Consider the following 23,670-nt stretch of genomic DNA (forward strand, 5'->3'; position numbering starts at 1 on the left):
CATCCACTCCATTCTCATAGTACTAAGACAGAAAATCTTGAACAGGGACTGTCTTTTGTGCTACCTGTGAGGAGTATTTAATATAATGGGAACCTGTCCCTAAGAAATCCTTGTTATTGTCATGTACAATAACACAAGTACAAGTAATGATTAGAAGATGCTGGAAGATATTCTCGAGTTATTCCGCTTGGTGCTGCTATTTCATACCCAGAAAATGCTGGTGACAAGGCAGAACTCTAACCACCTCTCTGATTTCTTTGCCCTTTCATCCTCACCAGCAGTAGAACAAGAGTGTAACCACAGACTGGTGCCTGTGGTGCAGAGCTCTGGAAGCTACTGTCTGTGTATACTGTAGCATGCTGATAAAAAATAAGTAACAACAACTAGAAGGAAGAGTTATTTTCTTGTCTCCTTTGGAATGGAGACCTGGATGCAGGCGGGAGGTCCCAGTGTCTGGAGAAGTCTGCGTGGCAGAAGGGTTTTGATTGCCTTTGTAATTGTTATAATGGTAGGCTGGAGAATTGCAGTGGTTCCATGAGTGACTCCAGCCATTCCTCCTTGTGGTTCTTTGTGTGGTTACAGCAGTAGATTGAACATCCTCATGTGCAGATGTTCCATGTCTGGGAATGTTTCAGATGATTTAGTGAGATCTGTGGGTAATAATGGGCCACAAGGAGCAAGGGAAGAACCCAGTCTTCAGGAAGGTTTCTCCCTCTACAGCAGTATGGAAAGTGGTTGGGGAAGAGTGGTACAGAGGTACAGTAGGTGGGGACCTGACCCAGGTACAGAGAAGCCAAGGGGACAGATAAGCATGGTGTGCCCAGGGCTCATCCTGTCTGGTATCAGGAGCTCAGAAGATCTCTGAAGTTCCTCTGTATGGTTACAGTCACTAGTAAAGGGGTTTTTTGGATCCTCAAGGTTTGTTTTTTTTTTTTGTTATAACATAATTTTCTGTTGAGCATTTTCATTCTTACTGATCATACAATTGTACCTCATTCACAATAACAATGGAGGAGTTACTACAGCGTGCTTTGGGAATTAGATGATCCAACATTTGCTAATGGATTCATAAAATCTCTACTTCAGCCATAGGTAGGCCATTATGATTTTAAATCTCAACTTTTCTAAAAATTGAAGGAAATAAGCTTTTGGTTTTTCTAGGTGACATAGTCTAATAGATACCCCTTTTGGGAAGCTCTCTCAGATGCTGAAATTTAAATACTTTCATTCCTCATCTCATTATTTGTGCATTAATACTTTTACATGTGCTTTAAATAGCTCGCTTTTTCTGAAATTCCATCTCTTCCCTTCACACATTTACTTCTCTAAGGAAATATGTGATCCCTTTCCAAACCAAAGTTTTTTAAATCAAGCTTAAACTATAAACCACAGCATTCTTTCGGGATATGTCTACATTGCACACTCAGCAGAGGATTGCTGTATAAAGAAGGAATTGGTGGTAAAAGAGTTAGCTCAGGTGCTGGTAGCAGCTTATGCATAGCAGCTCTAGATTCTCTGTGGGCTGCTGCCCAGAGAAGCAGAATAGGTTTGCCTGTACTTTTGGAGCTAGATTGGTATCAACACATAAAACAAGCTGGCTCTGCCATGTTTATTCTACACCACGGTCCCTCCTTCTTTTATTCTTTAGAATGGTGTTCTATCTTCTTTGGCCTTAAAGCAGATGCTCCTAACGTATGTTCACCCGTTAAGATGTGGGTTGAAAATAGACAACAACTAAGAGCTTTGTCATCTACAATGACAGGTGGTATAGCTTAAAAAAGGGGAATGTAGGAAGGGACAAAAGTTGGGTCTCCTCAGTTCCTCTCCAGGGCTGTAGCCTGTAGCCTGGTGTCCCTCCTGAATTCACAAGGTGGGCTGCAAAGGATTCTTTTCAGAGCATCTTGCTTACAGAGTACCGAGGCTGAAGTGAAATCCAGGAATTTTTTAAAATGGAATTTCCCATGAATTTGACCAGAGATGAAAATACCAAAAAAGCCACTAGCGCAAACCATATTATATATATATATCTATATATACACAATCTATATATTCAGGAAATTCTAGTACCAATAGCTCTGGTTATTTTTGGCCCAAATGAAACCAAAGGCAATAAGCAGTAAAGTCTGCAGTGCCCATTACAGAGGCAAATTCTCTGCCAGTAACATTTTATCTTTTTTTTAAGTAAATAAAATAAAATAAAAGAAATAAAAATAGGTAGAGTGTTCCTTGGCTGTGTGCTCCTCTGAGTGGGTTTCTTCTTTTTCATCTTCAGGGGTTTAGTTTGGCTGGGCCCAAGGAAAGGGGTTTCCTCCAAGAGACTTTTTTTCATCGCTCCAAGAATTTCTGATCACTTTGCTTTTGCTGCACCCTTCCAAATAAATTCCAAACACATTTCCTGCCCTTTCATAGCATCAGCACTGTTAATACAGTGGATGACACTGTTAATATAGTAGGAGGCAGGTTAAGGAGTGGCAAGCATGAAATGAAGGGTTGCTGGAGGAGCTATGAAAAAATGTTCAAAACACCATCTAAGATTCAAACCAGGTTTATGTTAATGGGATGAATTCATTGGATTTTTTTCCTATCTGACTCTAGTATAAAAGAGTGTTCAGAGAGAAAGCTTGCTAAATTAAACCTCAGCGATGTGAGGAAATTCAGGATCAGTTGAGATACAAATTTTGCTTTTTAATCCTTACTGTGATTTCAAATCAGGCTTTGAATTCATCTGTGGATCACCAGGCACAGGATACCGAAATCTGGGCCTCAAAAAAGAACACGAGGCAGGCAAAAAAAGTCACAAGATCTCAAAAACCAATGTTTTCTTCCTTCCAAGTCTTCATGTGTATTTATGCAGAATTCTTCTTTGCAATCACAAACTGCAATTCAGTAACAAACAAAACCCTGAAATTCTCAAGCAATCTCATGCCAGGATCAAGGTTCTTTAGAAACCCCAAATATCACAAGGCAAGCGATAAAACCCTGGAAGTTGGCATAAGTAGCTTTGAGATTGAAATCATGCACTAGCCAGTAGTCTGGGACTCATTTCGCTGGCCATTGGGAGTTAATGCCAGCTGAAATTCTAAGTGAAACCTGGAGTGTTAATCTGCACTGAGGAGATCTGGGGAAAGCAAGTGCCTTAATCCCTGCAAACCCTGCGATAAAGTTGTTACTGCCTGACTACATGCATACCTCATGGACCATTCATTTGGGCATCAGTTGAACCTGTTAGGATAGCAGGAGGCTGACTAAAACAGAATGATCTCACCCTTGTGTTTCCCTTTAAATTTCAGAAAGTACTGTGGGAAATCATTGGGTGAAATTGAAAGTATTGTGGGAAATTGGGGTGGTCAGCAGGGATAGGGAGGTGATTGTCCCCCTCTACTCTGCTCTTGTGAGGCCCCATCTGGAGTACTGTGTCCAGGTGTGGAGCCCTCAGTACAAAAAAGATATGGAGATTTTGGAAAGGGTCCAGAGGAGGGCCACGAAGATGATCAGGGGGCTGGAGCACCTCCCCTATGAGGACAGGCTGAGGGAGTTGGGTTTGTTCAGCCTGGAGAAGAGAAGGTTGCGGGGTGACCTCATTGCAGCCTTTCAATACCTGAAGGGAACTTACTCCCAGGAGGGGAGCAAACTCTTCGAAAGGGCTGATAATAGCAGGACTAGGGGAAATGGTTTTAAGTTAAAAGAGGGAAGATTTAGGTTGGATGTTAGGGGGAAGTTCTTTACTAGGAGAGTGGTTAGGTCCTGGAACAGGCTGCCCAGGGAGGTTGTGGATGCCCCGTCCTTGGAGGTGTTCAAGACCAGGTTGGACAGGGCTCTGGGCAACCTGATCTAGTAAAGGCGTATGTTTGGTGGCCCTGCTAGGCAGGGGGGTTGGAACTACATGATCCTTGAGGTCCCTTCCAACCCAGGTCATTCTGTGATTCTGTGATTCTGTGATTCTGTGAAATCCTGACTTTATCTGAGATAAGCTGTACATACAGACTTTTTCAGATGGCGCTTGTTTACTTCTAAGTTGTTTATCCTCTGTTTGCTGCACGATCAGGACTACTGGGAAAGAAGTGCAAACACTTACTGGTCTGTTCTCACCCCTTAATTTTATGGTTAAGGTCATTATAACAGATTCTGATTTAGCTCCAAAGAAGTCCCAAGACTCACCACTTGCAGCCAACTTCAGGTTTGTCATTTTCTGGGCCTCTGCAGCAGCAAAGTTGGGGTACAAGCACAATGTGCAAATATGGTGCACCTTGGTAAGTGAGAGAGAGAGCGCCTAAAGCTGGAATTCGGAGAGATCCCTTTCATTCATCCATGAGAAAAGGCCTCATTCTAATTGTTCAAGCCTGACTGGATTACATCACTTTCCCCCTCATTTCACTCCCTCCCTCCTTTTATTTGCACCCCTTGTTGGGCAGCGGCATTGAGTGTGGAGTAGAGGCTGCCTTAATGATGCATGCTGATCGCTTCATTCCCTGCTGCCCCCCCCCCCCAACCTCCCCACCAGTGCCTCCCCCAGGGCTTTGAAGTGTGTTCACGTCTCAGGCTCCAGTTCAGAGGTCACTTTGTTTATTTATGCAAAGCTGGCTCATCTGTGAAATGGGGCTTTCAAGGCCTCTGACATCAAAGGCTCCAAAGCTGGTCCCATCAAGTCAGAGCAGGGACTGGCCTTGCATTATAACAAATTAAAGCAACTTTGTGAATCATAGAGAAACATTATGGCTAGAGTTTTGCTTCATAAAACTGGCATGTTGTTTTGACTTGGGGATGGGTGTTCAGAACATGGTATTGGTCTGAAAACAAGTCATGCCCATTCAGCTAAAACGTGAAGCCTTCAAGGAAGGTCTGTGGGTAAATAAAATTTGATCCAGGCTCAGAAACAGCCTGTGAATATTTCCCATCACCTCCTCTTAGAGTCAGACCATTATGCAGAATTTTCCATTTGTGGAACAATTCTGCTATGGCAATAAATGGTAACCATACTCTGCTTATATGGCACTCTTTGTCCCATAGGATCCTATTTGTCAACTGATGGGGTTACATGCAGAAATCCCTGTCTGAAGAAATCTAACCTGTTTTGTGAATGGAAATCAACCAGAAGGACACATGGCAGGCGATATGCATAGAGCGTCATGCTTCCTGGAGTGTGAAAGAGCAATTTGGCCATGACGTCAGCACTGATAGCTGAGGCCTCGTACTCTCAGATGCATCAAATCTCATACAAAAACAAGCCAGTGATCCCCATTTCATCCCAGTCAACACTTCCCCAGGCCACACCAACCTGTGGCATCTCAGCCTGGAAGCCAGCTTGGAACAACACCCTGGGGAGCATCAGCTGGGGGTCAGCCACTGGGATGGCATTCCTGAACAACCACATGCCTTTGGACCCATTCTGACCTGACCTTTAATGGTCAGGTGTGATACTTGGAGAGGATACTTGGAGGCTACATACATTTGTCCCTTGTCTCCAAGTCTATCACCTGATGTGACAGGGGAGGCTATCACCTGACCTGATATGGTAGTTTGTCACCTGACCTGATATGGGAATCTTCCACTTCGGGTTTCTTGACCAACCAGTCAAACTTTCTAACACAACAGAACCAACTTGTACAGAGAGGACACCCAAATCATGTGCACAGTGTGTGTTTTCCTACCCCCAAGGTACTCGTGACATAAAATTAGTCAGTGATTATTTTTCAAGTCAGGTTTTCCACATAGTCTTCCAACTGGCTGCTCTCCTAACCCTGTGATAGTGTCCAAGATGTCCAGCACAGGATGACCTTCCAATATAGGTCACGGAAAAGGGAGCTCGTAGGAAACTTCAGCAGCTCATCCTTCTTAGCACTGCCCCTTGCAGTCATCTGCTGGCAGCAAGGCTGGCCCTGCTGCCTAAGCTGGTCTCATTAGTCTCACTGCCCTTTGGCTGCTGCTGGATTTTTTGTGTGTGTTCTTGTCACCCTGACCTGCCTGCCTCTGTGGGAAGTGACAGATTTGAATAAGCAATCAGCTTATTAGGTCTTTTTTGAATATAGCTAAGTCTCATGATTTCTATTACCAACTCATTGTTTACATGGTGATCATATGTATTTGATCACCCATTCTCTGTCTAATAAGGAAATTCTTCAAAACAGGGAAGAACAGATACTTCTCATGTATGCAGTAGCAACTTTGGGTGTGATTGTGCCAGCTGGAAGTCAAATCTCAGTGATATATCTGAATCAAACAGGACTCTTCCATAATAAGATTGTTCTTGAGGTATCTACCTCCTGATTTGCTGCTCCACTTTATAAAATAATGTGCTTCTTTTTGGCACTCTGGTACCATAGTTTAGAACTTAAGACACTCACACAAGGTGCAGGACAGGAGGTTCAAATCCCTCTGTGAAGGTAGCAGAAGGACTTGACCTTGGAGTACTCACCTTCCAGGTTAATGCTTTATTGTTATAATACTGGCTGCTCTCCTGGCTTGCTCACACTTTTAAGCTCAAACTGAGATTCCCTTGTTTCAAGGAATCACTCCCAAATGGCCTTTGCTGAGTTTCATCCGGTTTCTGTATTTCACGAATCAACTTTTTTCTTGCAGTTCTCAGGTTTTCTTGCAGTTCTTGCAGGTGCAACAGAGATTTCAGTAGCATCCCCTCACCCAGCGAGCACCTCTGGGTCTGAGAAGAAGTAGTTCTATTCTACACAAGTTTCCCTGTTTATGACATTTCCACTCCACCCAAGTCTTCTGCTATGTTTTGGTGTTACTGCTACCACATTCCTAACAGGCATGAAACTGGTTCCAGTGGATCTGTACCAACAGATCTAAATGCATGTGGATACTTCGTGCTACCCTGCCAAATTATTTGTTTCATACGCTCAGTATGGTGGCATTAGCTATCCCAATCTCTTCCCCCAAAACGATCTTCTCTGTGTTAGGTAAGTTACTCCACAAGTTTGGGATTTGGTGGGATAACAACCCAAGAGATATCTTCAAAGGATCAAACAGATTCAGGGCAATTTTACTGACATCAAAAGCTTGGCGGCATGTCAAGAGGTGTTGAGGATGCCAGTCGGTCGTGGTGTGCAGGCAGGAGGAGTGCACATGGGCTGACATACTGTAACATGAGGCAGGAGGCAAGGGAGGCTGCCCTGCTCTTTGTACACCGAGCTGGAGAGGATTGAGATATAATTGACAGAGCATCACCACTTAAAGGCATTAGCCACTTTTAAGATAGTCAGCAGCTTAACAACAGGCAGGATTCTGACATCTCTGACCATATTTTTCCTTCCTTTTTCGTTATCTAGTACATTTTTATAATGGTACTGAGGGATTTACTAAGTTCTCTGCCACAGAGCATCCAGAATTTCATTCATAGCCCAGCTGGTATTTAGGAGAAAAATTGTACAAGCTCCAGAATATAATCCATTCAGTATTTTGACTGAAAGGAGACAATCCATCGTAAGCAAGCCACCATATATAATGGGTAAATTTGTACTGCCCGCATTTAGTTTGCCAAGGCTGTTTGCTGAGCGTGGCTGTGTTTCACGCTGCTTCCCCACTGCTCGGACAGGAGCTGGCCTGGGAAAGCCTCTGGGATTCCAGGGACAGCAGAGGGTGAGGGAGGTGGGACAGGGCGGGCGGCCAGAGCGAGCTGCTGGAGCAAGGGCATGGCATGCTGTGGCCCTGAAAGTTTTCTTTACCCCTCGAAGTGACAGCTGCACATACCTCCGGGGGGAACCGAGCCGAAGTTGCCAGTAAGAGAAGAGAAAAATCTGCCTGGGGTGAGGGAAGACAAAGTCCTGTGGTACTGCTTAAGAGACAGCAGCAAACGAGAGCCGAGCATGTGGCAGCATAAAGTGCCTCGTATTGAGGAGACGGGGTGGTTTTCCAAACTAGTGGAAATTGGGCTGAAGATGGGGTTATAGCTATGGACTTCACTCACAAAGCCTACATGCACGTTTACGCTCCAAACACTGTTTAAGCCCAGTGCATCTTCTAAAGTAACTATTTACACTGTTGTAGAGGTAGTTCTGCTAGTTCTTACTGAGGTGGACCCTGCCTTCCCCTGAACTCTCTCTGCCAACCAAGCTGCCCTCACAAAGATGAAATAAGACTTTAGTCCTGGCTTTATTACATACAGTTGGAATCACAGAATCATTAAGGTTGGAAAAGACCCCCGAGATCACCAGGCTCATCCCCACCGTGCCCACTGACCATGTCCCTCAGTGCCACATCTCCAAGGTTCTTGAACACCTCCAGGGATGGTAACTCCACCATCTCCCTGGTCAGCCTGTTCCAACAATAGGGAGTGATTAGGGACAGAGAGCTGTATCATTGCTACAGGTGGATGGGCAGACTTCATTTCTTTTTTTTTTTTAACATATCAATATATATTTATACAACTTTTCCATGCTTTGACCAGCCATATCTTTGTGTTCAATATCCCTTGAGGGCTCATTTGACCCCGCAGCAAACCTGCTTGCTTTCCTGATTTTGTATGGAAGCTGAAAGGCAAATTAGTGGCCCTAATTGCACTGCTCGTGCTCTGTGTGACTGATCACATCAGCCTTCACCACCTCCCAGGTTTAATTATCTGTAATTTTTATTTATACCATTATTTGCATGGAAGGTACAGCAGATTGGCTCCTCCTAGAGAATGGCAACCTGCAAACATAAACAATGAGTCTTTTGTCAGCTGTTAATGGAAACATTGATTAATCTCCCATTGCTTTGGTAGCTTGCCGAAAAGCTTGTAAAGCAGCAACTAACTTGTTTACTAAACTGGCTAAGCTGTACATGCCAGAATGTGAATGCCAAATGTATGTCAAGTGCCTTTCAGCCTCATGGTGCCTGCAGGAGGAAATGCAAACTCCCTTCATCACACTGCTGCACTGCAGGAGATCTTCCTAACATCTTTGCTTTCCTCTCCATTGCAGATGACACCAGCTCAGGAAAGAACAGCCAGACACCCGAAGGCTCTAATGGAGAATATGAAGATCATTCTGGGAAGCAATGGGGTAAGGAACATTGTGTGTTTGTTTTCTTTCTATTCCTGGTTCAGTGCTGTTCACCCAGCATGTTTCTCAGTCGCAGAAGGAAAGGAAAAGGCAGAGCAAATGGAGTGAGTTCTCCCTGCAGATGGTCAAATAATAAACAGAGCCTCAGCTAAACGTGTTGGTGTGAATGGATCCCATCCAAGGGCACTTCTGCTAAACACAGCCCATGACCTGCTTTAGGGCCCCCTGCCTTATACTCCAGCATGGTTCTCCCTTTCATTTGTTTTTTTTGGGGCAGTGACTTTCCTTTGCATGTGCAGCTATTATAACTTTCATAGACTCTGTAAAAGACACATTGACTTCTACAGGAATATTAACAAATTTCAATTGCCAGCACAACACACTGCTCCCATTGAGGGCAAATGGGAGGTCTTGACTTCACTTCAGGAGTATTAGCATTAAGTCAAAGCGGAGTACTTTTGAAAATTACCCTCTTTTTTCAGACACCTGCATGAACTTCTCTCAGTCCTGGGCTGTTCAAGGACAGGATTTCAATACTGTTACAAAGTTTAGGAGAACTGCTGAAATGTCTCTCCTAAAACAGGTGAATCACAGCAAGATTCACAGATCCAACATTTGGTCCAAGCGCTCCTTGAAGAATAAGAAGTTGTCAGGCTGATGCCAAACATCTCTTAGCTACTGCTGTCAGGAGAGCTTAAGACCACAAGAGATGGAGCAGGGCATTTCCATTTTGCTCTCAGTCTATCCCTTTGAGTACTATAACTGAGAGATGGCTTTCTCCCATGTTCATGGCCAGTGAGTAACCTCATAGCAATGGTAGGGGTGGAACCTGTCAAGCTGTCACCATGAGTCCCCACAACTTGAACTAAGGCCAGCTTTGTCCAGGAGCTGGCAAACAAAGGATGTGGTGTGCTGAAGTGTAGTCCCATCCAAGGCCGTCTCATAATGGCCTTGAATTACAATTTCACCTCAGCCTGAGTTTGTTCTGAAAGAGGAAGGCAGCCTCCACACATTCCTTCTGGAAAAGGATGACAATGTATTTGAGATAGGAAAAGCATAGCTCCAAGTTGGGAATCCTTTGGAAGGGATTCATTATCTAGCAAGGACAGTTCTCATCTCTCCACCCTTAGTTACTCAGGTGAAGATAGGAGTAGGTATTAAAAGTTATGTTAGACATACTGCTGTGAGAGCCTGGGAGACAGGGAGAGGAGATAGCTAAACTCCTTCCCAGCTCTTTGTGCTCATAACCTCCTGCTTCATTTCACTTTCATTAACTTGAACCTTCACGGTAAACAGGTTTCAGCAAGAAACCCATGCACAACACTGTTTCTTTGTCCCTATCTGTTTGTATTTTCCCTTGCTCTTGTGCTTGGCATAATTTATACTGTACAAATGTGCCGTTCATGTTTATGAAGCAAACACCAAGCGATGTGGAGGAGAACAAGCAATGAAGTATAAATAACACAGAGGCACTTTGTAATGACCTTCTCTGGCACTCCAACAAGCAAAACTTCTGTAAATGGTACAGATCTGGGGACAGACAGTTACCAGCACAAACTCAAAGGAGACCCTTTCTGTCTCACAGTGCTGCTTCTCTCTCCATCTCCTTTGTGACTGCTGAGCCTCTTTTTCTCTCTTATGTGTGTCTCTCTTTTTCTTCTTTTCTGTCAACTGTCCTTTCTAAACTTGTCCAATTCAGGCTTTTGTCAAGGAAGCATTCGGGGCTGTGTAAACGAGATCTGATTTCAGCATATTGCATGCAGGCTGGAGTAGCTTTTGAGAGTACATAATCACTTAACCTTCCCTAAATAGAACAGGAAAGACAGAAAGAGCCAAACCCATTTAGCTTTACCTGTAACTTGGTGTGTATCTGAGCAACGCTGCATGAGAGATGAGTGCAGAACTTCAGACAGATTTATGGGAATCAGAGCAAGAGAAAAATAGAGAAATATTATAGGCCTGCTTTTGGGGATAAAGTTTCTCTTTTGCACCAGTCTTACTGAGCAGGGAGATTGTGACCTGAAATACTGCTGTGGAAGCAGGGAAGGATGGGGGGAAAGGCCTGAGCTTGCAGTCATTCCTAATGTTCAGCCCTGATGGGGTTAATTTTCCCTCTAGAGGCCAATTGTTTTGCTGGGAGGGAGCCTCCTCTTGCAACAGATCCTCAAGGGAATACCCAGAAATTTACACACCAGGAGCTGTGCAGGGGGTTATTTACGCACTAGGAGCTGTGCAGGAGGTTAGTATGTCACACTTGCTGCTCAGCTGTCATGGCAAGGATTCTCAGGGCCGGAGTTGCTCCAGTTCATTAGATTACACATGAAAGTCTCTGCATGGAGAGCAAAGCATTTCTGAGCAAGAGTTTGAAATAACATGAAATGGCTGGGACCCAGAATGACAGTCAAGGAGGGCAAGAGAAGGCTGCAGAGGCAGATGGTTTCTCCTAAAGAAAGAGGCTCCAAGAGTGGGGAATGCCAAAGGGTGTCTTCTTCTGAGGGAGGGTTGTAGGTCAAGGCTGCAGGGGGGTGAGAGCACCAGGGGACAGAGACACAGACCTCAGAGGGCAATGGCTGCAATTCGCAGATGCGTGGAAAAAGGAAGCTGCAAACTGACCTCCTCCATCAATCAATTCTTTACTATGATGCACATCCCAGAGCTTCTGCCCCTGTCTCTGTGCAGTAGGGCTGGCTCTGTAGTCCCACCTGCAGCAAACTTCCCCAGAACCCGGAGTACAACCTTCTCAACTTGCTTTGGTGTGTTGCGATCTACTGGATATCTCTAATTGTAGTGGTTGACAGGCATGTCCAAGCCAATGGCCAATCATTCTCTGTTTTTCGTTTTCCCCAAGCAAAGAAACAGGGAGAATATAACAGGGAATATGAAAACTTAAAGTAATTGCCATCTTAGGCTGAAAAGTAAGATCATACTAAGCAGGAAAAAAGATTCAAAGATGAATTAGGCAGGAGCCTTCTGGAAGCAGTGAGAGAGTGCCAAGTGGGAGTCAGAAGTGGTGTTAATCTCAGCAGCAGACTGTAGCCATAAGTGCCCTTTTTCTGACATGGCACAATTAAGGTATTACAGGGAAAGGTGTAGTTTCTTTTGGATTCTCAGGCCTTTTCCATGCAGCCAGTCATATAGCATTAAGTGTCTTAAAAGCTATTGCAAATATATTTTTCTTTCTATTGATTAATTAGACCAACTGATGACTTTATAGGAAGATCCTTGCTAATATTATTAAAGCCACCAAGGTGTAAAGATGCTACCTCTTTTCCCTCTGGAATTCTTACCTAATCCAAATCTGAGGGTATAAATTCTAGACTTTGCCAGGTGATGGACCTCACATTTCTCTAGTGTTCTTGTCACTGTTTCTAGAAATATTAGTTATTTTGATCCCAAGTCAAGGTAACTTTATCATATCCCATGATTCTCTCCACCCTCAGATATTGTTTCAACTTCATAGTGTTGGGGATGGATGGGCATCAGGGTTACTCAAGTTTTCTCTCACTGGATATTTCCATGTGTTTTGTGAGTTCCTTTGGGTCTTTCAACACGAATGCTCTATAAGTTAACACAAGGTGAATCTCATGCCTTTTAGTTCAGATGAATGTTCAAATGTCTTGTTCACTTCTAAGGCTTTGGTCTTGGCTAAGGGCTTGCATTTCTGGCATAGAATATGTTAACGATTATAATATGATTATGGGGACACATTTTGCCTTTAGCAAGATTCTAGTATTATTTTGTGAGGTTGCTTGACTCAGTTGCCTTAAGGACACTGACGGATGCTGGGGTTGTTCAATGCAGGAGGGTAATGTATTCATAGCAGTCTTCTAGACACTCAACTGCACCAGGCTGTGTAGTGCTTTCTAAGTAAATTGGTATGAGCTGGAATATGAGATACACTGGTTTGGATGGTGCTGCAAGTGCCTCTCGAGAAAATTCAGTCATAATGCTTGACAGTAGTATGCTGCTTTATATGCCTTTTGCTCACTGGAGTGAATTGCTCATGCCTTTTGCAGCCCAGCCCAGGTTCACACAGCCTGCAAAGATGAGACGCAGAGTGATCGCCCGTCCTGTCGGCAGCTCCATCCGCCTGAAGTGTGTGGCCAGCGGCAACCCACGGCCTGACATCACGTGGCTGAAGGACAATAAACCCCTCATGCCCCATGAGATTGGGGAGAACAAGAAGAAGAAGTGGACACTGAACCTGAAGAATCTGAAGCCGGAGGACAGTGGGAAATACACCTGCCGAGTGTTTAATAAAGTTGGGGAAATCAATGCAACTTACAAAGTTGAAGTGATCCGTAAGTGCAGCTTCTGTAGTGGGAAGGGGGGGAAGGAGCTATCAGAATGGGGCTGGATGAGCAAAGAGAGCGTGGTTGTGAGGATGCAGTGCTGATAGCTGGATATAGACTTGGGTAAGGGTTAGAAATACCAATAGGAGCCATTAGAGAAAATGTTGTTGAAACTAGAATAAACCTCACATCTAAGAAAGACAGAGTGTTAATAATACAATTTAGAAGTCTGAAATAAAGATAAACATTTAGGAAGCTGTCATCTCTAACATCACTCACATGGCCTAAGTTCACAACTGACCAGTTCAACTCCATGCAGCTGACAATCAGTTTAAGGACAAAATGAGAACTTAGCGAGAAAGTCCTTCACAGAGGGCCATGGAGGAGGGGTGGAAATACTAGTATAGTCCAGATTACTTTATCAGAGTAAAGTGAAACCATCAACTGAAAATTTAGACTAGACATCTGTAATAAGAGACCCACTTCATTAGAGAATATGTCCCAAGAGAATGAGCAGAAACCTTATGACTAGATTGATTAGCCAGGCACGGCTTTAGGGCCAGGTTTTTGAAAGCATTTAGACTTTTGGAAGTTCACGTGGATACAAATGAGATGCTAACAAAAGTTTAAAATCCCGCTGAAGTCCTGTATGCATCTTTAGTCCCAGCCCTTAGAAGATGATCTGTGAGGGATTACCTTACTTTGTGGTGTAGTAAATTGCTCTACTTACCGGCTAGCTATTCTGATTTTTGGCCTCTAATCTCCTGTTTCCCCTATTACTACTGAAGATAATTATACTCGAAGCTACCTAAGTCTACCAAAGTAGAACTCTTATTCTTAAATCATCATGCTTTATCTATGACATCATCATAAGTTGCCATGGAAGTGATTATGGAACAAACAGCTGAAGAAGATGAGCGGAGTGGGGGAAGATGGAATATCCTTCATTAATGAGGAGCAGGGGCACGGAGCTTCCAGCCACATGGAAAGCATGTTGTTTGTCCGTCTGTGCATGTGTTTTAGCATGAGAAAGTTTATCCCAGTGTGAGAGATTGTTCTTAAAGGTAAAGATCTGGTCCCTGATAAGTCGTTTCTCTAGAATAACAGGAATTAAAAGCACATGTGGGGAGCTCTGTTGGGCTCTGAAGGCACAAACCTGCTGGACATCTGGATTTGATAAAGATGCAGCTGTGTGGAGACAGTAAAAACATGTGTTTACACTAAAACCAGGAGCAGAGACAGGGAAATGAATCAAGCCCCATCCTAATGGCAGCTGTGGCATTTTCACTTCATCAAAACCAGACAGCACCAGGAACAAACCCCTTTCTGTGTCCCTGTTTATCTTGGTTTTTATCAACTTAAAGATGTATGTAACCTTTGTTTTCATTAGCTCTTGCTGGCTAGGAGTGAAAACAGTAACGAAAGCTGGAACCAGAGTCAGGCAGATAAGGGCATTAAGCAGTCTTCAGACGTCTTTCTATTTTTAACATCATTTTGTGGAGTATTTCTGGTTTTATTCAATTTCCTCTTTCTTTTTTTTTTCTTTTTCTTTTTTTTTTTTTTTTCCTTGAGCCTCCACTCCTAAACCCATCCTGCTTATCTGAGCCTCAGTCTCCCCAGCTGTGATTTCTACTTGTAGTCCTATGGAGACCGTGGTGGTATTTTTGTTTCCCAGGCACATCTTTAGAGCTCTCCTTGTTGACAATACCCTGACTTTTTGAAAGAGGGTCCATTGTTCCTTGCTGTCACCTCAAAGCCTGTGCTGGTGGGAGCTGTTGTGTTACATGATCAATCCAGCAGTGTTTTGCCTTCAAAAGTGGTTGATGATTGCCAGCAGTTACCACCCACTGTGATACCATCATTTCACTCTGTACCTAGGAAAGGAGTTTTCAGTAAATCCTTGTCTGGAAACTGAGACTCATGTCTGTGATGCTGTCACCAAAAAAAGATCCTAATATTCCTAGGAATGAGGAATTTAGTTTTCTTTTGATTTTATGTGGTATTGACACAAACCTAAGGCTTATGATCATGCTGGAAAGCATGGTCTTGTGAACTTTCGTGTTTGATTTCCTTTCCTACCATCTTGTTTCCTTCATCAGCTGAGACATGGAGCAAAATTTGAGTGAGAAATGGAAGATTTTGTCATTAGCTAGAAAAAAAAAAATCTCTGGCCTATTACCTCACAAATGTTACTCCAGTGAGTATGTGGACAATTAGACTGAAGAAACAAATAATAAAAGCAGATGATAGGTGAAGCTGATGCAAGATTTGCTGCACTGGTGGTGCCTGTGGCTTTAGCTGCTGTAGCCTAGCAGTGATGCCATGGTGTGGGATGAGAACCAGAGTTTTGATCCCATAGACATGTGGCAGGCCCAGCAAGAAGGGTGACAGACTGCTCCCAAGGGATTCCCAGAGCAAAGACATGAGAAATCCACAGCCTGCTATCACTGCTGATAGACAATCCATGAAGGAAGGGGCTTCTTCCCATCTGCTTGTTTTTTTTGTCTTTAGGGGATATTTGGAAAGACCAAAAGGAGAAGGAACATGTCTTACCCCAAGCTCCTGTACCCAAACTGTCCGTAGCCTCATACTTGCAAATAATCTGATCTAAAAAAAATGAAAGCCCTGAGGTTGTGCCTGAGAATACAACTGTAAATTATACCTTACCAGGAGCACCAATAAAAGACAGAATCGCAGCATGGATGAGATGGGAACCTCTGGGTTTTTCTGGCCCCATCAGGGCCCTTCTGAGCAGATGCCCAGCCCCACATCCAGGTGGATTTTGGAAATCTTCAAGGAGGAGACCCCACAGCCTCTCTGGTCCCCATACCAGTGTTTTGGCAGCTCCTACAGCAGTGTTTCCTGATGAGCAAAGGGAGCTCCTGGGCTCCAGTTTGTGCTCAGTGCCTCTTGGCATTGAGAAGATCATGGCTTTGTCTTCTTTACACCTTCCCTTCAGATAGTTCTGTACATTGGTAGGACATCATTGGAATCAATATCAACTGAACATTTATGGTTAGATAAATTACATCATTTGTGTTCAGACCTGCTGTATTGTCCAAATTTAACCCCAAAAGGGCTTTATTCTTTTGGCTAAGGATTACCACTTTTAGCTCTTATAGATGCAACATAAAACAGTGGACTGGGAAATTCAGCTGAGCTCTCAGCCTAATGTGGGGAAGAGATTTAGATTAGACAGTTTTTTGCATGCATTCTACACCTTTTTCCAATGTTTCTGGAATCACGAATTAATGAGGTTGGCAAAACCCATTTTCCATGGAACTCTTCTTGTTTTTGTGCAGAGAGAACCAGATCCAAGCCCATCCTGACAGGGACACACCCCGTCAACACAACAGTAGACTATGGCGGGACCACATCCTTCCAGTGTAAAGTCCGCAGTGATGTCAAACCTGTCATCCAGTGGCTGAAGCGAGTGGAGTATGGCACAGAGAGCAAGTACAACTCCACCATTGATGTCGGGGGACAGAAGTTTGTTGTGCTTCCCACAGGGGAGGTCTGGTCCCGTCCTGATGGCTCCTACCTGAACAAACTGATGATTACTCGAGCCAAGGAAGAGGATGCAGGGATGTACATTTGCTTAGGGGCAAACACCATGGGCTACAGTTTTCGCAGTGCTTTTCTCACAGTCCTGCCAGGTGAGTTGCGCTTTTATTTCCCCAGTCTGAATCAGTATCCTGTATCTTGGCATTTAGTAACACAACCACCTGTACCTGTTGTTCGCTACGAGCCTCAGTGATGCTGTGCTGATTAAAGCTAGTCCAATTCTACTGAGAGTCAGTGAGCGACTAAATCAGCCCCTGCTGAATTTCTCTCACTGATGGTTTCTTTTCTCCATCTGTGGGGAACAACGATTCCAGCAGGGTGAAACACAATGCAGGATCTGGAAATCATGCTGCAGTTGCAGGGTTCATCAACAGGGTGCAGGAGGTGAGAGGGGGACTGAATAGCAGCACAATTTGCCGCCCCATTCCCTGACATTTCTCTTTTCTCTTGTTCTTACTTGTATTGCTTTACTGGTACAAGAAAACAATGATGCAAGCCCATAAAAGGAGAGAAGAATAAAAACTATCCCAGTCACAAGAAAAGGAAAAGAATGAGTGTGAAAGAGGGAATGATTGATCAGTTAAATTCTTACCCAAAGATCCCCTGAGGAACGTTGTACCAAACTCGTTGCTGCTTCCTGCTCTCCCCAGGCCTCAGAGCTGGTGTCTGTGTTCAGCAGAGGCTATATCCTTTGTATTTCAGGCACACCATCCTCACGTTATCATTTATTTCATTTAGTTCTGCCCGATAAATATTTTTATTGAAAGGAGCATCTCCTTCTGCTTCATTTGGACACATGAATCTAGCTTTAAAACCACCAGCTTTATAACAAAAATCTATCTTTCTGCTTTTTTCTTCCCTATACCTGTGCCAGGCCAACACAGATAAGAAAGTGCAGGAGCTGAAGCCAGTATTAGAACATTTTAGCTGTCAGATCTAATGCAATGTCTCCAGTCAAGATATCAGTAAGAGACAGAGACCATAAACTCTCACAGAGTATTAGAACTGGTTTTCTATGTATGTAGTGGGGGAAGTCACTCCTATAACTAAGGTACCATGGCTGCTTTTGCTCTGTAGTTGCCACACTCTGCATCTTAGTAGTCATCAAAAGTCACCAACATGAATTTAGGCACCAACAGTATGTTGCCAACCAAGAGAAAAAGTTCAATTTGTCCTTAACATCTTCTTCTGCACCATTTAGGTTTAGGACTAAAGTCCAACTAGAAAGCCAATCTGAAGCAAAATGCTGTGTGGGTGGGATACAACTCAAAGCCTCTGAAAGTTTCCGAACTACAACAGCCTGATCCAGCTCCCACTGAAATCAGTGGGAGACTTTCCATTGATTTGAATGGCACTATAATGAGGCCTCATACCAGAACCAGTGCCCACAGGCCTGCTGTTATTGGCAATGACAGAGGAGGAGAACCCAGCTTGCCCTCAGAAGCAAAGACGTGGTTGCAAGGCCATGAGTTAGAAAAACAGAACTTTGCTCGTAAATCTATCAGAATTGACATAGCTTAGAAGAATAGCAGGATTGAATATCAAAACATTTCTGAGTCAGCCCAGCAGATTTTTACCAAACAATGTGAAGATTATTGTTCCCGTGGTCAGCTGATGAGTCGTTTCCCTGATCCCGTCTTGCTTTGAGCAAGGGGTTGGACCAGATGACCTCCAGAGTCCCCTCCAGACTAAATTATTCTGTAATTTCCAGTGTTGGTGGATGAAAGTTTTGTCTATTGAGGTCAACAGTACGCGTCCTCCTGACTTCAAAGAAGCCACATGGTACATATTTAATATTTCAAACTAGCCATAGGATTATTTGTCAAGGAGAGAAAAAGACGTGAATATTTTAAAGAAGTTTGGCTTGAAAGTTAAGTGATATATGTTTGAAAATAACATTCTGGGCTGTTTGGATAGCCTGTGGTTTTCCAAGTTTCTGAATGTCGCCCTGTTGGCTGAACTCTGTACCTAGGTATTTTTTCAGGGCTTTTGAAAACAACAGCTGGTATCTATCTAGGCAGGGACTTTGGTAGCTGGGGTCCTATCCCACTGCTCCTTTAGGGTCCAAGAATCGAGAGATCAGGCTGTGAAACCAGAGTGACTATTCAGGAAGGTGTGGGCTGCCAACAGCACAGAGGTTAGGGGGAAGGCAGCTGTGAAAGATGCTGTCTGGAACATCTGATTGCCTTTCTTAAATGAGTTTGCTGCCCATGGAAAGCCAATAGCAGCTCCAAATGAATTGGCGGAGATGGAGGCTATTTGACATCAAGAGTTGGGCAAATGAAATGTTAGTTCCTCATTGCTTGGGCACGAAGGGGAAGACACCAGCTCAACTGTGATTTTTGACCTTTCTCTCAGCCACACAAGAAACTCAAGACAACCCCTCCAGAACACCAAATTCTTGCTTCCTGCCCTGTCAAAGCATAGTTTAGTAGCTCCAGTATCACTAAAGTATGTCTAAAGCTGGGCACAGATACACCCAGTAAAGGCAAGCATACAGCATGCTGTGGCTCTGTGTGATCCGATTGTGCTGCTGACATGGAGATAGCACTGACATGCCATGTGTTGTGTCCTTCCATCACGGAAGCCCATGCCATCACAGAGTGAAGGTGTTAGGAGACTCTTGGGCTGGCTCTAGTACATGCACATCCATTAAGGCTTGGATAAGTTAAAAAATCCCCCAAAGTCCTCCCGCTACACCAAAGAAAATTAGTTTCTTGTCCTTCCAGGAGCACTGAAAAGCACAGCAGTTACCAGGCACCATGTGCTGGCTTGATTTCTCCCTCATTACTTGGTCTGGCAGGGTTGCCAGACAGCCTGTACAAAAGCCAGCTCAAGTGTGACATCTGTTTCGAATTTACCTTGCCTGCTTTTAATTAACTCTTTCTGTCTCTTCCCTGCCACGATGTCCAGATCCCAAGCCTCCCAGTGCACCTGTGCCCCCCTCCTCAGTCAGCAGCCTTCCCTGGCCTGTGATCATCGGCATCCCCGCCGGAGCGGTCTTCATCTTTGGGACAATCCTCCTGTGGCTTTGCCAGACGAAGAAGAAACCTTGCTCTCCACCAGCTGCTGCCCCTGTGCACCGGCCGCAGCCCCGGGACAGGATCTGTGTTTCCCAGGTCCCAGACAAAGACTGCATCTCCTCCATAAACTATGAGGAATACGTCGCCCAGCAGCAGCATTTACTGTCCCAAGGGCCTGCGCTCGCTCCGGCCATGGCATCCAAAATGTACCCAAAGATTTACACGGACATCCATACCCACACCCACTCACACGTGGAAGGCAAAGTCCACCAGCACCAGCACATTCAGTACCAGTGCTAAGAGGGCGGCCGTGTACAGAAGCTCGTGTGGGCTTTTCCTCCTGGTACCTCAGAAGAGACTGCTCAGAGTCAGCTCACACTGCCAGCGATAGGCAAAGCAGACAGAAAAGATTATATATATAATTTTAAATATATATATACATATATATATAATTGTATATGCGTGTGTATGTGTGTATATATATATGTGTATATATCTATATCTATCTATATAAATATATATATAATAGAGAAAGACAGAGGAAAGAGATTTTGTTTTTGTTTTCTTAATTATTACAATCAGGATGTAGCCAAGGAATAATGAAGGAACTCCAAATCCCAGCAGCTAAACAGCCATCTCCACCAGTGCAACCTTCCTGGATTTTAAAGCAAGGTGGTGGCAAGTGAGACAGGATGCGGGGATATAAACCACCACCACCTTCTGTTTCTAAAAGGAGCAAGAAAAGGCGACGTGGTGCTTTTCCAACCCCTGTTCTTGTGCTTGCTGCACATCATGTGTTTTGGTGGGAAGACCCCAGACCTGTCCCACTCATGTGGGAGAACCTTTTCCCTTAGAAAGACTCAAGCTGTAAAGATTTAGTTCCAAAGCACAAGGAGAACTTCTTCTAAACAACACAAGGGGGAAAAAAAATGAATTTTTGTTCCCAAAGTGACATGTGGAATGTTTCTCAAGCACTGTCGTCTTGTCTATAATGCCAACCAAGATGCTTGGCTCTATTTCTTCAAGTTCAAGGCATTGAGTTCCCCCCTAGAGGATTCTACAGAGCAAATATCACTGCCCTGGTCCCAAGACTCAGTGCCACTGCCATGAAAAAGGAAGGAAGGAAGGAAAGAGGAACATTGTACAGAACACCTTTATATTTATATTTAAGAAATAATAATAATTAATAATAATAATTGAACTGCTGATGGTGAAGAAAGCAAAACACGCTGCCCTTCTCTGATGGCTTACGGTGACAAGCTACTGGATTCTCTACATCAGTGCAAAATACGTGAGAACGCAAGGAGAAACAGGAAAAGAAAATGAAATAATAATACTGTAGGAAAAACTGCATTTGAGAAATATTCACCTAGGTTGTGTGTGGTTGCCCCCTCCCCACAGATAGCATTTTGGAAATGATACATCTTCGTTTGGGTTTGAACAACAGTGAAAACATGAATAAAAGAGATTAATTAAGGACCATATTATATACCTACGTGGACTGGAAATTAATCCCGTTGCAAATACAAAATTACTTTGTAATTCTATATAGAGTTTAAACAGAAGTCATGTATATTTAATTTATTTTGTTAAACAAGAAAAAAAAATGTATGATATTTTCCTCAAAACTGGCATTTCTATGCATATTTTTGATCAAAGAAAATAAAGTTTTGTTTTGTTTTGTTTTTTTCAGGTTCTATAGATACCATGCTCAGAATATGCTCGGTGTAACAACAGTAAACAGCCGCACTTCTCTGTATGTCTTCTCACTCATAATCTCATATCTTCTCAGGTTCAGCTAGTGCCACCTTCACATTAGAAAAATTACCTTTTCCACCATTTATATTCTGATTTTTCAGGTTGGATATTAGGAAAATACTTGCTCACAGACAGAGTTGTGATCCATTGGAATGGTCTATTCAGGGAGGTGGTGGAGTCACCACCCCTGGAGCTGTTCAAGAAACATGGAAATGTGCCTCTGAGGGATATTGGTTGGTGGATGTGGTGGGGATGGGTTGGTGGTTGGACTCGATGTTCTTAGAGATCTTTTCTCATCGTAAGGATTCCATGACTATGATTGTGAGGATCTGCAGTGACTGGGTCGTTTCCCATTGAGTTCTTGTCACCACCAGGAGCAAAGAGCTCTGCTCACAGGGAAATCGATTTCATTATGCTCTCTTCATTATTTTGGTGTATATTTTTTCAGGGAGGGTGAAGGAGAGTGGGGGAGAAGGTTGCAAACCACAAACCTGCCAGAGTTTTTCTTTTAAAAAGAAAGTTTCATAAATCAAAGCACAAAAATCTGTGAGTCTGTAAAAAAAGCTTTAGCCTCAGGGTGCTCAGGAGGACAAAACACGTAATGGGGTGAGACCTTTCCATGATGTTTCAGTGATGGAGCAATTGTTTGCTGCTTGCTTGAGTGCCACTCAAAGCTTGTCGCAGGGAAAAAAAAAGATGTGTCAATTTTTAGGTTTGAAAGTACTTCTTTCTCAAGCCTTCTCTGCAAAAGCAATCTTCAGCTTCAGCTGCTCTGACTTAGAGTGAAACACTTCATTTAAGCTGAAACAAAAGAGTGCTTCAGGCTTTTGTTTTTCTCCGAATGTTTCCAAAACTATTTGCTCTGCATCAACTTGCAGTTATTTTTCTGCTGACTTCTTGCATCCTCATATGCAAACCAAACAGCTTCCTGTTTGCTCAGCCAGATCACTGGGAGATGGGGTCCTCATTCAGAAAAGCATGAATGCTCCCACTTTCCCTCACCAACACATGCTTCCCCAGAAGTCCCCTTTTTGCCTTGGCCACCCAGGTCAATGGCTCCCTTAACACGATGGTTTTTCTGTAGAGGTTATAACAAAGCAAGCTACTGCTATTTTTTATTATTATTACAGATATTTTACAATTTTTAAAGTGGCATATTTCATTAAAACCACATTAAAGCTACACTTTACTGAGTCACTTCATGGAAAAAGCCAATATTCCTTTATACACTACATGCATCACCTATTTTAAGAAGACAGCATGTGGCTGACACTAAGGGCTATGTCTTACAACTTGTGCCTATGTGAACCTATTTGCACTGTGGTAGGCACTGAGAACATCTCAGCAGCATTCCGGGCACAGTGGAGGGCAGATCTACCTGTAAGCTTGCCAACTTTCTCAGCTATCTGTGTTGGTGCTACAGCAGGATGGCACCTAGCTCATGCTAATGCCAGCTTTAGAGGAGGTGCACAGCCAGTTCAGCCCTATGCAAACCCTAAGTGATGGCCTTAAAACTTCTTCTAATGGCAGCTATGTCAATGACACTCAGATCCTATGATTCCCATAGGGTATAGTCTTCCTGCTGAGCACTTTGCTCTCAACTGTGGCCTTCTACCTGCTGTGATCCAGGGTGAGACCCTTCCATGATGCTTCCAAGATGATAGCGCCAGGTGGATCAAGTGAAAGGAGCTTCCTTCTTCCTGTTGAAGTTCCAGCTCGAAAGGAGATACTGCAAATACATGGATTTGCACGTATATTTTATATCTTGTCTGGGTCTTGCACTGACTTGCTGGGCCTAGGTGGGTTTGGTGTTTTGAGGAGTTATTTCACCTCCACAGGACACCTGTAAGCACTCTTCCGAGTCACTTTGTCTCATGCCTACCGCATGCCATTTCTTTTTAGGGCTCAATTGTGCCTTGCATATATTGCCAAATCTTCTTTAGCCTAAATAAATTCTGCCAGGTGTCCTGCTCATGCCTGAGTATTTATTTTCTTTTTTTTTTCACCAATGAGACAAGATTTGGACTCATCTCTGCT

The 23,670-nt window shown here is 43.7% G+C and overlaps 1 protein-coding gene across 2 annotated transcripts in view; it reads left to right on the forward strand.

Moving 5' to 3' along the window:
- FGFRL1 (fibroblast growth factor receptor like 1) overlaps positions 1-21,846 on the forward strand; it is a 158,545-nt gene extending 136,699 nt beyond the window's left edge. Inside the window, exons 4-7 of one of the 2 annotated variants that reach the window (XM_072335318.1) lie at positions 8,916-8,996; positions 13,013-13,297; positions 16,591-16,944; positions 19,766-21,846. In XM_072335318.1, the coding sequence (XP_072191419.1) occupies positions 8,916-8,996; positions 13,013-13,297; positions 16,591-16,944; positions 19,766-20,175 (1,130 nt within the window). In that variant the 3' untranslated portion in view covers positions 20,176-21,846. The remainder of the gene's footprint in view (positions 1-8,915; positions 8,997-13,012; positions 13,298-16,590; positions 16,945-19,765) is intronic. The other variant, XM_072335319.1, reaches the window with a different exon arrangement.
- Positions 21,847-23,670: the final 1,824 nt, after the last annotated feature.

Source organism: Excalfactoria chinensis, chromosome 4 (assembly GCF_039878825.1).
Source record: "Excalfactoria chinensis isolate bCotChi1 chromosome 4, bCotChi1.hap2, whole genome shotgun sequence".
Classification (NCBI taxonomy): domain Eukaryota; kingdom Metazoa; phylum Chordata; class Aves; order Galliformes; family Phasianidae; genus Excalfactoria; species Excalfactoria chinensis.